The sequence below is a fragment of the Rattus norvegicus genome, chromosome 6 (genome assembly GCF_036323735.1).
Source record: "Rattus norvegicus strain BN/NHsdMcwi chromosome 6, GRCr8, whole genome shotgun sequence".
NCBI lineage: Eukaryota > Metazoa > Chordata > Mammalia > Rodentia > Muridae > Rattus > Rattus norvegicus.
In genome coordinates this window covers 41,847,974-41,864,689 of record NC_086024.1, presented here as the reverse complement: position 1 = coordinate 41,864,689, position 16,716 = coordinate 41,847,974, and the positions used below count along the sequence as shown (strand labels likewise).

General features: G+C 40.4%; 1 protein-coding gene across 11 annotated transcripts in view; it reads right to left on the bottom strand.

Moving 5' to 3' along the window:
- The window catches only part of Nbas (NBAS subunit of NRZ tethering complex), a 304,643-nt gene that overhangs the window by 217,206 nt on the left and 70,721 nt on the right, over nucleotides 1–16,716 (bottom strand). For all 11 annotated transcript variants that reach the window (XM_063262517.1, XM_063262512.1, XM_063262514.1 and 8 more), the window contains exons 18-21: nucleotides 14,386–14,526; nucleotides 14,038–14,116; nucleotides 9,716–9,820; nucleotides 9,241–9,377 (exon numbers count right to left, since the gene is read on the bottom strand). In XM_063262517.1, coding sequence (XP_063118587.1) covers nucleotides 9,241–9,377; nucleotides 9,716–9,820; nucleotides 14,038–14,116; nucleotides 14,386–14,526 — 462 coding nt within the window. The remainder of the gene's footprint in view (nucleotides 1–9,240; nucleotides 9,378–9,715; nucleotides 9,821–14,037; nucleotides 14,117–14,385; nucleotides 14,527–16,716) is intronic.

Below are 16,716 nucleotides of genomic sequence, written 5' to 3'. Positions count from 1 at the left end.
TGCTTAAAACCATGTATAAAAATGAAGTTTTAATTTTGAAATGATTTGAATATTTCAAAGTACTAATTTGGAAAAAAAATTATTTTTAAAGTTCAAGGAAATGGCACAAAGTCCAATTGGATATCTACCACAAAACTTCCCAAAAAAAAAAAAATCAGTCATATAATTAAGAGTGTTCTATATAAGATGATTAATATCAACAAAACAAGGAACAGCAAAAGAGTAGAGATATCACTAAAATAAAACTGGTATCTTCCACCATTACCAACTCTAGCCCTAATTTTTAAAAAGAGCTCCTCAGCCTCTGCTCTGATCAACTCCTCACTGGGAGCACCTCAGTCTCACTATGAGCACCTCACCTCTCTGTGCGTTCCTCAGCATCACCAGGAGCACCTCCCACTCACTGTGTGAACCTCAGCCTCACTGTGAGTTCTCCAGCCTCACTGTGCACTCCTCAGCCTCACTGTGGGCTCCCCAGCCTCAGTGTGAGCTCTCTAACCTCACTGTCTGTTCCTCGGCCTTACTGTGAGCTCCTCATCTTCACTGTGTGCAACTGCTTCCCTATGAATTCCTCAGCCTCACTGGGAGAACTTCAGTGTCTGCTGTGACCAACAGCCTCACTGGGCATACTTCGCCCTGACTGTGAGCACTGTCACCATCCACAAAAAGTGCTTGGATTTAGGGTTTCCGAAAGTAGCCTGAGTGGCCAGGATCAGCCCACCGATCTCTGAACTAGGACGCTCTCCAATTTGCACTCCAGCAACCCACCGTCTTTCCACATCACTCACCAAGTCATGGGCCCAGTCCATACGTGCCATGGAATTTTCCATAGTTTTTATGCACATGCATAGTTTTTAATCCAAGTTTTTAAGAATAATTATTTAATCTTACACAAAGCAAGCAAAACACCTTAATGTATTCTATTACCAAATATGAATTTGATTCCTAATAGCATTTTTCTTATTACAAATACAATGTTTAAACGGACTTCCCTATATCAAAAGTTGAAGAAAGTGTTTCTCAGGGTTATTTATATGTTAATTAAATATAGTAGGATAAAGACAAACTGCTGTTACTGACAAGTATTTACATATTAATAAAATCGTGACTAGCAAAGACATTGTGTGATCAAAAAGAATTATAGGAACCATTTTGCCGAGGTGATTCAGCCATTCAGAGTATGTTCTACTCTTTCTGAGGGTCACACGTTCTAAAGCCATTGGTAAAGTCACCCAAGTTTATAAGAAAATGAATAGGGAAAGAAAAGTGTTATCTCCATGAAAAGTCTAATTTTGTAGCAATCAATAGCACTAGGCCTACTAATCCATCTTTTTAGGGGAAAGCATAAGCTTAAAAACAAACCAGCAAGGTGCAGGTGCTTCTCAAACAACCTCAGCTTCAAAAGAAAACAGAAGCTTCTTCCTAGTTACTCTAAAGCAGTAATGCAAACAGATCTCTTAATTCCAGTTTCCAAGCCAGAGTCATGACTGCCCCAGAAATGTCTGATAATAATCCCCTTCCTGCTTATTTTAGGAGTATGCCATGAAAACTGTATATGCATAATAAGAATACAAAATACAAACAAATGTTCTAACCTCAATCTTGAGATATTTGGTAAGAGAAAATAAATTAGTTACCACACATTAATTTTTTTTTTTTTGGTTCTTTTTTTTCCGGAGCTGGGGACCGAACCCAGGGCCTTGCGCTTCCTAGGTAAGCGCTCTACCACTGAGCTAAATCCCCAGCCCTAATTTTTTAAGTAATTACCAGCATCCCAGACAGCTGACATCAGCAATACTGACAAGCTCATGCTGCAACATTTACTTTGAAATATTGGTTTTTATCTTCTTACTCAGAGAAAGTGCCCCAAACTCATTTTCCCTTTAAATAATAGGAGGACAAAAATGAATCCAGCCAACGTCTCAAGTACCCATCATAACAAGATATGGGCAAGCCAACAATCCTCCAGCCAGACCCACAGCCAAGATGATCTATATCTTAGATTCAGAATGGCTAGCACAGTCCATTTATAGAGACTGCTCCTCTCTACTGACTTTTGCCTCAGAGGCCACTGCTTAAGACACACCCAAAACACAGCCACTTTACTCTCTGCTCACAGCAATAGAGGGACAATCTATACAAGAGAGTATGCAATTAGGAGATAACTGATCAAAGTTTCCTCTTAAAGGAAACAATATTTCTATGTTTTTCTTTTTTTTTTTTCAGAGCTGGGGACTGAACCCAGGGCCTTGCGCTTGCTAGGCAAGTGCTCTACCACTGAGCTAAATCCCCAACCCCCTTATGTTTTTCTTGAGAATCAAAAAAGAAAAAGAAAAGTAAAATGTAATGTGATCTTCTATTTTATTAAAACAATGAAGACACTGAGAAGACAGATACAATAAACTAGGAGGACACAAAAATCTTTTGAGAAGTTCAGGACAAAACATTAATAGTGGAAACACTAGGCTACATAAAACATAAGAAAACTAAGATTTCGTACTTCTTTCTTGGAAATTACATTTTTTTCCCCTCATTGTAACCCAGGCTATGCACTTTCCATTCACTGTGCTATCAAGGGCTGAAATTATAAACCACTAAGCCTGTTGCTGATTCATTCTCAACTAGGCATTTATTTGAGGACATTAGTAGCACCTTGTCAATCAGTGACAGAACACTGCTGGGTACATGAGCAGTCTCAGATTAAATGCTTATTCCAGCTGTCTCTTTTCTACTCAGACTTTCCAAAATCACACAACACTGGATTTTCAAGGCTTAGATCCAAACCTTGCCCTTTCCAAGAAACTTTTTCTGACCCTCAAGAAATTCTTTTCCTGATTCCTTTGCAGTGAAAAACAGTCTCTCCTATCTCTAACCTTATCTGTATTCCTGGTGTGGAAGAATCATTTAAATTTGTATTGTATTGTATTATTATTTATACATGTATGTGTATGTATTGGGGTATGACTCCACTGTAGGGGTCAAAGGACAACATGTGGAGTCAATTCTCTCCTTCCGCCATGTCGGTCATCAGGCCTGACGAGGGCCGTTCCCCACAGAGCCTTTGGCTCACTCCACACGCTCATCTTACAGATTGTTAGGCTGGCCTTCTCTACTAGATTATAATTTATCTGGAGAAGAATATATGGTATTCATATTTCTAGCTACCTAGCAAAGCTAATAAAATGTCTATTTATAAAACACACACACACACACAAAAAAACCTAGCTAAAACTTCTACTGAAAAACACAAAGTTTTATGTAATTCAAGTATTCTTTAAGCTGTCTTTTCAAAGGAAATAAAATAATTTAGAACGATCTTAGCTTTTAAGTGAGTCATATATACTCACATATAGCCATATATACTCATATGTACTCATATATACTCATATGTACTCATATATACTCATGACTAGTTATAAGTTTCAATGAAAAAAGATTAAAACTGAAAACTAAATCAAAAACTCCTGCACAAGATACCATTAATATATTCTTTATAACAAACAACCTTCCAGAATATTTATAAAACTATAAAATTACATCCACAGACACCAAAGTTTGAATCTGAGCCTTGAAAATCCAGTGTGTGATTTTGGAAAGTCTGAGTAGAAAAAGGACAGTTGAAATAAGTATGAAATAAGTATGAAGTATGAAATGTGAAAAGATCTCCTGTTGCTTTTTAAGGAAAATAAAAATAGTGTTTTGCATTCTGATGAAATTTGCCTAGCGTCAAAGCTGACTTCATTGAACATGTTTCAACTGCTGCATTTCAGAGACCTGCAGATTGCTATTGATGCTACAGCGATAAAAGTTGTATAAATGAGTTGGAGTCGGGCTTTTTGGTACATGCCCAGCACTGAGGGAGGAGGCTAAGGCAGGAGGAGCACAAGTCAGGCTAGCCTGAGCCACCCAGTGAATTCAAGGCCAGCACAGACTACATGGCAAGACTTTGTCTCAACTCTCCCCATCAAAATCTGTACTAATAATTTAAAATATAGAGTTAATCAATTTAATATAATCAAACCTGTCCTAAAACTGCTCACTTAGTCATGTTTACACTTAGCCTTGGTAATATGGGCATATGAATTATTGAGGAACTAACCATAAATAGAAATCAGAAATGTGGGAATACATCATTAATAAAAAACCAGTAAAGCGGGGTTGGGGATTTAGCTCAGTGGTAGAGCGCTTGCCTAGGAAGTGCAAGGCCCTGGGTTCGGTCCCCAGCTCCCAAAAAAAGAACCAAAAAAAAAAAAAAAAAAAAAAAAACCAGTAAAGCAAAAGGGAAAACAAAAGGGAAACACCTGCAAAACCGTGGCCATTCACAGTCCTTCTGCATGGGACAGCACCCTTTTCAGAATCAAACCTTCAAGTGCCAAGTGATCTCACTAAATCTCCATAGACACATACCCTTCCCAGCTGCCTCAGTCAGTTTCCTGGATTATAAGAAGAAAGTGCAGCAGACATCCTACTCCATGAACAAAATCCCAAAACTCACACTATAAATACTTTGCAATAATAATACAAAATAAATATTGTCTATTCTTGTGGTTATTGAGGAATATATCATAATGAATATTTTATTAATTAGTAAACATGTTAAAATTGTTCATATATTTAAGTAAAAAACTTACTTCCATGTGTTAAAAGGTCAGGAAGGGGCTGGAGAAATGAATGACTCAATAGTTAAGAGAACCTGCTGCTTTTGCACCAGACCTGGGTTAAACTCCCAATACCCACCTGACAACTCACAACCATTTGTAACTCCGGTTCTGAGGGTATGGTCTCCATAGGCACCAGGCATTCCAGTGGGGTGTGTGTGTGTGTGTGTGTGTGTGTGTGTGTGTCTGTGTGTGTCTGTGTGTGTTTGTATGTGTGTGTGTGTCTGTGTGTGTATCTGTGTATATGTGTATTTTAATATATGTGTGTATTTGTGTATATATGTGTGTGTGTATATATGCATACATACAGACAAAATACTTGTACATTTGTACATTAAAAATGTCAAAATAATTTTTTAAAATTCAAGTGAATGAGGTCTGTCTACAATGTACTAGTCTTGGAAGGTCTCTTCCAACAAAAAGGAGATACTAGTAAAACACTAGATGAATAAATCTGTAACTACTTCACTGTATTGTATAATGATTGGCTACAATGGCTTCAAATGTAAATGTATCCCCATAAGTTGATACACTAGCAAACAACATACAGATAACCATTCTGTGATACTGATCTCTGCAGGATGCTTCAGCCATGTCAAGCCTTTTGACAGTGAGGCAAAATGCTACCATCTACAAAGTCCATGCTAGAGAACTATACTTTCAGTTTATAACCCCCCACCAAGAGAATCTTACAGTGTTTTAAGCATAAGTTGGCAATTTTATATGGTTGTAGTCACAGCTATCCTTGAGGCACTAAACACAAAACAACAGTCAGCCAATCAGACATATTGTTCCCCACATCCATGAATACTCCTCAAAGGCAACCAGCTTCCTCTTCCAATCAGAATATCAGATGCCATTCCAACCATTCCTGGAATTTCCAGTTTCCATCAGGTTTCTGTCACCTCCTTTTTCTACGGTCTAAAACTCACAGCCTGCAAGTGTCTTGGTTCTGGCCTCTGAATGGAAGCTCTTTCTCTGTCCTGCCAGTGCCACGGTTTGGTACTATGTGTTGTGCGTGTCAGCTCACACATATCAAACCATGCTAGGAGCTTGATTAGCTGCTTCCTTTCCATCACTGCACCAATGCCACTTACTTCATTTCCCTAACACATCCTGAAGTTGCTACAGTTTCTTTGAATGATCTGCACGATGCAAAAGTTTTTAGTAATGCATGTTCCCCAATACACCAGAAATAATAACTCACTAATTTCTTATTCTGGAATGTGTGCTCTATATGTATCATTAATACATATGGACATGGAAATCCAGACTAACAGAACACAGGAATTCTCTTTTTTTTTCCCAATGTTTCTGAATATAAACTTAATCCAATAGGAAATCTAAGCCAGTAAATGTTATACAGTGTCTTGGAAGTACAAAAGGCCAAAGCCTTAGTAGAGAACTAACTCTGTTAATAGCTGCTAACAGCAGGCACTGGAGCACTGGTCTAGGTGGCTGCTTCATGCACGTGTCTGGAAAGTTCTGTCAACTGGATATAAGCTGGAGTCATCTGAGAAGAGGGAAGCTCACTTGAGAACACTGCCATCAGACTGGGCTGTGGCAAGGTGGTGGAACATTTCCTGGATACCTGATAAAGAATGCAGAAGAGCTCAGGCCACAGCAGTACCACCATACATGGGGAAGGGCAAGTGGGCCTTCAGTGCGTAAGAACGCAGGCTGAGCAACCCAGCAAGCAGAATTCCACGAGGTTTGTGCTTCAGTTCCTGCCTCAAAGCTCCTGCCCTGACTTCCTTGGACAATTGACTACAAATTGTAAGAGGAAATAAACCCTTTTTTCCCAAGCTACATTTATTTGTGGTTTTTATCACAACAATAAAAATGCTAGGCTAGCACAGTCTTCCCTTTCTTCATTCTCACAACAGGAAGGACAAAGTGCTATAATCACGTCATTTATAAGAGAGAAGACGGAAGTGCCACTAAGAAGGTAACCCAGATCCTGAGGTTTAGGCACCCTCAGCTGCATTACTTCCGCAGACATCTAAGTCACCCAGTTACACTGTCAGCCGTCATCACTGTGAAAAGATGTCACAGTAAGAAAGGGTGGGAAAACAAAAAATAAAAAAAAATCTAGACTAAGAAAACAAAATAATTTCTTAAATGTTCTATAGATACTTAAAATTATGAAAAATTAAATGTAATGAGTATCTCTATTATTAAGCAAACAAAGATCTTAACAAAGACTAAGAAAAGTCACTTTGGGACTTTAAAACAGCCAATCAAAATATAAAATGCAAATATTTTTACAAAAATGACATAAAATAGGTAGCTAATAAACTGATACACCACCTGTGACAAAGAAGAATATATTTCAAAGCCTTACTTTAGTGACACTTCATTAATGTCATAGACACCTGAGGATTTAAGAGTGACAATATACAACACAAAATAAGCTGCTTTGCAACCACAAGCCTGATAAAAGTTGATCAATCAGAACTGGCTAATGAGGGACTAGAGAGCTCAGTGGTTTAGAGTACTCGCTGCTCTTACACAGGACCTCTATGCAGCTTCAGCACCCATGTCAGGACCCTCATCACTGCCTGTAACTCCAGTTCCAAGGGATCAGACACATTCGGCCTCCAGAAACATCTGCAAGCACACCCCCACACACAAACACACATCCCTACATAACTGAAATGGAAAGTAATTCTTTACAAAACCACTGGCTAATTAGAACCATGCCAGCTTGGCCAGTGCAATGTCTACTCCAGAGGTAAGATTGTACTGGGGTGCACAATCCCACTGTTGATGAGCAGCGATGGTCACTTTAGCACCTCTCCTGAGCCCTCCCAGTTACCTCACGAAGAGCAGTCTGGTTGAAGAGGGACAGAGCAGGCTCGTGGGACAGACAAACAGATGTTACAGGCAAGGGCCATTCTACCAGACCTGGCAAGCAAACTGTGCATCGTACTCAAAACCCTTCAAATGAATACTGACAACTTTTCTAGGACACTTTCTGGGAAAGAATAACAATATATTCAATTTGTTCAAATTAAATCCCAGATTAACAGAGTACCCGCTGTCTGACCCACTAACCACCCACTCTCATCAAAAGACAAAAATCGACATGAGAAGCCTTATACACAGAGACGATCAGGAAACGCCAGCCCAAGAGCCCGTTAAGGGGCAGCATGGGCACGCAGGACCTACATTCAGGCAAGGTCTCAGACAATAATGCTGCTTGCTGCACTGCTTTGTTCTTCTCTGTTTCCACCCCTCAGTCACCGTCTGCTAAGACTGACTTCCCAAAGGGCACAGGCTAGCACGGGGATGCAGCCCCGTCTGCGCCCTCAGTGCTGCACTGGCTGGGCTCTGGGAGTGTGCTGCTCTCCAGTGTTCCTTCTGCTTCCACTCTCGAGAGCTGGAGCTGCCCTCACCTGTTCTTCCTGCTCTCCCCTCACTCGCTTGTCTCTCTCCTGTTTTACCTCTGTTTCACACTAATCCCTAGTCATCCTTAACTGATTCTCTTTTCATTCCGACACTCCATAACTGAGAAATCACTACAAGCCACAGTCTCTTTCACGCACACAGAGCTTCCTCCACTCCCCTAAGCACACCTAAGCCTCTTATTTCAGTGGAAGGACCGGCTTTACACAGTGCCCCTGGTGTTGTCTTTAAGGAGAGCCAGTGTGCCCTGTGTCGCGCTGGCCTATAATCCCAGTACTCAGGAGCCTTAGGGGCAGGAGTCATTGCAGACTGAAGGCTGTCCTGGAGGCTGTCAAGGTGAGTTCCAGGCAAGCAAGAGCTCCTTAGTGAGACTCTTATCTCAAAAACCAAACTAAAAGTAAAAATAAAAGAAATAAAAAGAAATATTAATCTCCAGGAGATCATAAGTGGTATGTGAGTCCCCCAACAACTGGAGTGGGAACTGTCTCTAAAACTGTTTCCTGTCTGTGGATCTTTTCCTGTAACCCGGCTGTCTAGTCTGGCCTCAGGGAGCAGGTGAGACAAGTCCTGCAGAGACCTGCTGTGCCAGGGTTGGGGATATCCAGGGAGGGCTTACACTCTCAGAAAAGAAGGGGAGGGAAGGGACTGTGTAGGGGAGGAAGGAGGGCAATGGGACAGTAATGGAGAGGCAAAGTGAATAGTTAAATACATGGAGAAAAGGTGGTAATTCTGGGACCTGATGTCTACACAGGCTTAGGGAGCAGATGCCCTGCTATGACCATTTATCAAACATCCTTGATGTGACATAAAGAGCACTAGTCCAACTAAAGTCCTCGGAATCCCCCTTCCTCTCTGTGATGTCTGTCAGGGAAAGGGCTGTGCACTAGCACAGGATGCAGACGTGGCAGTGTCCCCTGTCTTGTCAGAACCTCAGTTCAGTTTCTGAAAGAGATAACTAGTCCAAGCACACACTTAGCCCAGGCATTGCTCTCAGTCAGAAAACAAGTCATGTGAAGATGACCCTATCTTCATAAATATATTTTTGCTCATTTTAACTACATTTTAAAAGATTATTTTTTGAAATGTAAGGTGTCTACATTAAATATACACACACATACACACCCATGTACACACACACATACACAAACCATAATCGAAAAACACAGTGGCATACCAAGCCTCCGGCAACAGAACAGCGTATTCGTGGGGAGAGGTGGTTTCTGGAAAGTTGGAGAGGATAGCAAGGCGATGAGGTAGCAGATCAGAGCCATGGTATGTCAGCAGGATTTCCAGAGCTTGTACATTACTCTCCTACAGGAAATACAAGGCACAAATGTCTACTACAAACCTTAGATATAAAGGACTGATGTATATGACAACATTTAAAACTTTGCATACAGTTTTGATGAGTTATTTTGAAATACACTTCGTTTTTCCTTATTTTTATATTTCTCAATCTAACACTATAAACTTATTTATTTTAAAACTCTGATGGTGATATTTTAAAATATAATTCCATTTTCTGTACAGCTGTTAATATTATAACAGAAAAGAGAGTGTAACAGTGTATGCATGCACTAACATTAACTACACAGTTCAAAGATTTAGTGTTAATAACCATAATTACTCTATTTGCGAAAAGCAATTACCCGAGCATACGTTCTTGCTGAGAGAACAATATTCTGACTTCTGAACTTCTTAAAAAATTCAGCATCATATCTCTGTTCAGATGCATGCGGCGCCCCTAGGATTTCCTAAGGGAAACAGGGACAATAAATAGACTTCCAAATACGGTGACAAGAAAATATTACTCCCTTATACCTCTGCCTGCTGAAATAAATAATACCCAAAATAGTTGATTTCAATTATCAACTGTTAACTAAAGCGCTTTATCTTTTTAGGGGCTATATTTGTTATAAGTGTTATTAACATGCTAGATCTGTAACTAGATGAAATGGTAAAAATTGAATAGATCTCTGTAGGACGACGCAAAGCACCTGAAAACACAAATAAGCAAGACTACTACTGGTTACTACTAAGGGTGCCTACCACGTCTACATAAAAACACCAGATGAGTTTGAGTCCTTGCAGGGAATGATGGTAACTGCAAGCGAGCCTTCCATTCCCTTGGGAAACACAAATGGACTCAGGGCCCACCACGTCCTAGGGGCACTGCGAGAAGCACTGGAGATACAGCCAACAGGACAATTCCCCTGCCTTTGCCTCACATCCTAGTAAGACATGAGCCAAGTGTATCTTCTTTGAAAGCATTTGTGCAGCACCAGAGACCTCTGAGCATGAAGTAGGTATCACATGATATGAGGAAATTGCTGTGAATTATGTTAGAAATAATGTCATTGTTCTTTTTTTAAAGTCCATATTAATTAGAGATATAGACACATGGACTAAAAAGATAAGATTTCTGGGATTTTCATGAAAATATTGAATTAAAAGAAAAGGCAGATGCGGGGAAATAAAAGCAGAAAGCTGTAAGGTTGACACATGTTGGAAATGACTGAGGCTATGAAAGAGTACCTCTGGGTTCATCATGCTATCCTCTATGAATCTCTTCAAGGTTGAATTTTTTGTTATAAAAGGCTAACAAAACCATCCAACAAACTTAAAATGAAAGTGCCCAAATGGACAGTGGGTACTACTTACATGAGCTGTTCTTTCCTAGTCAATTACAAACTTTTACAGGTTTTCTAAACCTCCCACATCTTCCTCAGCCACCACTCTTTGCTGAAAACATTCAGTTTGAGCTGACACTATTTGATGGAACCTAGGTACCCAACCCACAACTCCAAGTCTGCCTGTGTCTGCCCCAGTATGACCCTCCTTCCTTCAGTGGTGACAAAACAAACACACCTCTCCACCTTCCATGTCTCAAAGCTGCACCCATACTCTGTACTCTGAACCCCATTTCGACTCTTCGATCATCATGAAAGTAAGCCTTTTTTTTGCTACTGGTAGTGGCTTGTTTTGTGTGTCAACTTATACAAGGTAGAGTTATCTGAAAGGAAGGAAACTTAATTGAGAAAATGCCTCCATAAGATCTCACTGTAAGGCATTTTCTTTATTAGTGATTGATGGGGGTTTAGGGAGCAGCCAACTGTGAGTGGTTCTATCCCTAGGCTGGTGGCCCTGGGTTCTATAAGGAAGCAGGCTAAGCAAGCCATGGAAAGCAAACCAGTAAGCACCATCCCTCCATGGCCTCTGCATCAGCTCTTGCCTCCATTTATCCTGCCCTGTTTGGGTTTCTGTCCTGACTCTCTCAACGATGAACAGTCCTAGAAGCATAAACCAAATAAACCCTGTCCTCTGCAACTGGTTCTTTGAACATGGTGTTTTGTCACAGCAATAGAAACCCTAGCTAAGACACTTTCACTGGATGAATTTCTCCTACTGGCTGGTTCCCATTAACATAAGAACAATGTCCCTTCCTCCCTTTGCTATAAACACACCAAGCACGCACACATTCTCAAGAACATGCCCTCCTTATTTCTGCTTATGCTTCCTACTTATCTCAACAAGCTATGTGCCTCTCTAAGTTTTCATAATCACAAAATAAGAAAGTGGTGATGGCCTCAAAGTGCTGCTAGAAAATTACCAAACTGTCTGGACTAAGTACATGGGGCAGTGGATGACAGACTGTGAAGAAACTCTCTGTACAAACTTTCAACAAGAATTTACAAGGTCTACAGTGAGTCAGATACCATGTTGAGTTCAAAGTCACAAAAACAAAGAAGACAAAACTCTACCCTCCTGTGTCTTATCAATAAGTTGTTTATACCAACTAGTTGGTGGTAACTTCCTTACATAGGCCCCTTGGGCATCTCCAGGGAGAGTTCAATATAGTTCTCTCCTCTGCTTCATCAATTCTTCAGACTGCTCCCTTCACTTAAAGTCTGTATGCTGAGGATTCCATGAAAATCGCTGCTCATGTCTCCCTCCACCCAGCAACAGCACCATATCATAGCTGGCATGCGGGAAGCACCGAGGTGAGCTGCGAATGAATTCACCTTCATCTTATTTACATGCAGTTAATAAAATTAGCCATGCGTGATGATGACTTTGAATTGCAAACCTATCTCTACCACGATGCACCTACCAAGCATGACGGCCAAACATTCTCATTACAGAGTTTTAATAGCCGAGTTCATCCAAACCATCTACTTTCTAAAAGGTTAATTTCCAAAAAAGAGTGGTCTCAGAAGTATTTTAAAGGTCAGTATCATAATATATAACAATACACTTGCTAATGCCATATAGAGGATAGCAATTCAATAGCCAAGGAATAATGACAGAAAAGTAAGTACACAAACTCAACATTGCAAGTATTTTTTTCCAAGATATTATCATCTAATAAAGTGAAAATGAACTATGAAAGCAGTGAACCACACTGCACAGACATAGGCAGTTCCAAATATGTTTATTCTTAATATCATCTTAAAATGTCACAGAACTAAAATGAAAAGAATAAGCTTTAAAGAACTATGACTGTCCAACAACAAGCCAGCTGTAACCAATGAGCTCATCAGGAACTCTCCTTAGCTTTCTCATATCAGATATATGCTCCTTCTTAACAGCCACAGAAAGAACTGTTTTAGTAGTTTTAGTGTTTTCTTCTCCTCCTCTGTACCTCCTCTCCTCTTCCTTTTTTTTTTTTTTTTTTTTTGAAACAAGGTCTCACTATGCAGCGCTGGCTGTCCTGGAACTTACTATGTAGCCCAGGCTGGCCTCACACTCACAGATATGCATCTGCCTCTGCTTCCTAGGAGCTTAGCATGTGCCAACATGCCTGGTTTGTTGGTGGTGGTTGTTTTTATGCTTGGTGAGCAAGGATAGGGATCTAATTTCATTCTTCTATGTGTGATCTCCATTTGGAATCACCAGCTTTTCCTTTTGAGTTTTGTTTGATAACATTTCCAGAGGTGGGGAATCCAAGACTTCTGAGTTTACATGGATGCTCGGAAGTATTAAATACCTTCAGCATTCTAGGGCTACTTATGCCACAGGCCAAGAGCATGCAGCCATACAAGAGAGGCCCAATGGACTGAACGTGGAAATAATCTCTGAGGCCAGACTTCAGGTCAGTATCTCGTTGTAAAAACCTGAAAGCACAGGTACCTTGCTCAGCAGGACAAGACTTGCCTAGCACAAATGTGACTCTTGAGTCTCCCCAGATAGGAAAACTAAAAACCTGAATGGGTCGTGTGAAAAGCAAGCAAACAAACTAACTTACTAAACCATTCACAGCCATTGAAAGGTGTCTCATTTTCATTTAGGGTTGTTTTGTTTTTGTTTTCTGATTTTTTTTTTGATGATTTTTGTCTTAAGGTATCACTATACAGCCCAGGCTGCTCTCAAATTCAACACAGTTCCTCTGCCTCAGCTTCCAACAGCTTTCTACCATTACAATCATGTTTCTTCCATGTTTAACACTATCTAAACTGATACAACACAATGATCATAAAACGTCCAACATGGAGGCATAAGTGTGTTCAGTTCCCAAAGAGCCAAGAAGTAAATTGCTATTAAATTCAAAAGTGGCTCTAATAAAGATCAAAGATCAACCATCTAAATCTAATCAAGTAGCAAATCATCAAATGGGTAAGAATATTTATTGTATAAATATCGAACTCGGTGTGTCCTGAAATCACACACTAGAACCAACTCTGTGCCATTACCCAGAAATAAACAAATATTAAATTAAAACACTTATAAACTTAAAGAGCATATGTACACAGAAATAGGTAAAGCCTTTTTATTCTCTACTCTGACAAAACAACTTTTGGACTTTTACAACTTTCAGTTTTTACCAAAACCCTTCCAATAAAGAACTTGACTTTTCAGTAAATGAATTTTCCCTTCTAAGTAACCTGGAAAACCAAAATAGGAGACACTAGGGCAGGGATGGCGTGTGTAAGAACAGATGGTGCGCACAATGGCAGCTAAGGGCACCCCTTACCTCATAGGTTGCAAGCCGATCTAAGAAGGTTAGTAACTTGAGTCTACAACGGCACAGCTCCTTTTGTTCCAGGGTCAACCTATGAGGAAGAACTCGATTGAGCTGCTTACATTTATAGACAAAAGCCTCTGTTCACTGACACATGCTGTCTGCCTGAGGTAAAAATGCATGAAAATAACCCGTGTTCCCTTTAGCCTATAGTTCTTATAACGATATGTAAAATCATGAGGGCTAAACAAAAGTAATGCATTCACATTGCTGAAGTAGCCTAGCGACTCGGACTATAAAGAGTATAGGGCAATGACCAGACCTTATTTCCCAGTGAGCAGTAATGAATGACGGACTTACTTTGAAAAGTTCACTAATTTGAGCAGTTCATGTCTCTTCTTGAGCTCCTTCTGCCGTTTGCTCTGGGCAGGCTCTTTGTGTGGTGGGGAAAGTTCCTCATAGGTGATGCCATCAAGGTCTACGTCACCAGGTAAGGTAAATCTGCAAAGAGAAGAGAACTCATCTGATTTCTATTAAGTTGATTTTGTTTCTTTCTTTCTTCATGTAATGAAACGTTGCTTTACCCTACTGTGAATATTTATTCAATTAAGTTAATTTTTACCAATCAGAAAAATATCTCTTTAAAATTCTGCCAAGCAGCACAGTTCATTCACTATTTCCATGGGACAAGAAATGAGGCTAAACAGTGACCACAAGACATTTAAAACAAGGAAAGGACATCGACCTGGGGAAACAATGCATATGATCAGATGAGGGGACATTCACCCAATATAAAATGGGTATAATAATTTGAATCACTTCTGTCTATAATCTATCTTTAATCCTCTGTTTTTGGTGGAAGCGAATGATTAATTTAATGCATCACTAAAGTTTGAGCTGATAGTCAAAGGATGTTACAGAACATACAGAGGCGAGTGATGAATGACTTTCATGGGGACTAAAGATAGGCCAAGATAATGTTGTTTTCTGATCTGCACTATTCTACCTTCCACAGTCACAGGAAGTTCTACTTGGTTACTGTGCAGAACTCTCAACACAGGTACAGCCATTTAGGGAACTTCATTTTAGAATGCTTTTCTATACCATGTACTGCTAATCATGGGACACATTTTCATATTTGTGATGGGAATATTCAACACGTAGTTCTTCTGACCTATACAGTACAGTATGATCACAACATTCATTCTGTAAACCTGGCTGGGATTCTGTCCGTCTCAAACAACCTCTCATCTGCCTCTCCTTGCCCTTCCTCAGGCTCTCATACCCAGAGCCAGGCTCACTGGCTAATAGACATCAGCTTTTTCAGATTGCACATATGAAGTAAGTCCACATATGACTTCATTTACTTTGCTATGTCTTGTTACCGACATTCACTTCCATTAATATGGCTGCAAAGGGTAAGCCTTTGTCCCTATTTTTCAAGATTGATTGCTTTTATTTTACGTGTATACATAAGTGCCTGCATCAATGCGTGTGCACCATGATCACAAGTGGTACCCACAGAGGCCAAAAGACTGCATCAGATCACTAGGATTGAAGTTACAGGCAGTTGTAAGCCCCCGTGGAGCTGGGAACCAAACCTAGAACCTCTACAACAGCAGTAAATACTTCATTTGTTTGTTTGTTTAAAGATTTACTTACTTTATGTATGTGTGCGCACACAAATGTACATGAAAACTGGATCCCCTGGAACTAGACTAAAAGCAGTTGTGAGGTGCACAGTGTGGATGCTGGCAACCAAACTCGGGGCCTCTGAAACAGCAACAAGTGCTTTTAAACCCTGAGCCATTGTCTAGGCCCAGCGTTGTGGTTTTATGGCAAAGGTGACCCTATTAGTCAACTGTGTAAACGGGCTGCATTGTTTATCTGCGTATCTGTTGATGGACACCTTAGCTGATTCTGTCTTAACTTCTGTGTCTTAGCTGTTTTAAATAGGGGTATACATTTATCTCCTTAATAAAATGCCTTCATTTCCTTCTTAACAAATATACATTAACAGAATCCCTGAATCACATGGTATTTCTCTTTTTAATATCTTGAGGAATATACATTTTATTTTCCATGATGGTTATATGAATTTACAGTCTCACTAAAATTGTGTAAGAATTTCTCTTTCAAAGGCCATCCAGAGACTGCCCCACCTGGGGATCCATCCCATATTCAGTCACCAAACCCAGACACTAGTGGGGATGCTTGCTGACAGGAGCCTGATACAGCTGTTTCCTGAGAGGCTCTGCGAGCCTGACTATACAGATGCGGATGCTTGCAGCAAAACATCTGACTGAGCACGGGGACCCCAATGGAGGAGTTAGGGGAAGGGCTGAAGGAGCTGAAGGGGTTTGCAACCCCGTAGGAAGAACAACAATACCAACCAACCCAGAACCCCCAGAGCTCCCAAGGACCCATGGAGGGACCCATGGCTCCAGCTGAGTATGCAGCAGAGGACAGCTTTATCTGGCAACAATGGAAGGGGAGGCCCATGTGAAGGCTGGATGCCCCAGCAGAGGGAAATGCTAGGATGGTGAGGAAGGAGGGAGAAGTGGGGGGGGGGGGGGGAACTCTCATAGAAGCAGGGGGAGGGGAAATGGGATAAGGAGTTTGCAGAGAGGAAACAGGGTAGGGTAATAACATTTGAAATGTAAATAAATAAAATAACCAATAAAAAAAAGA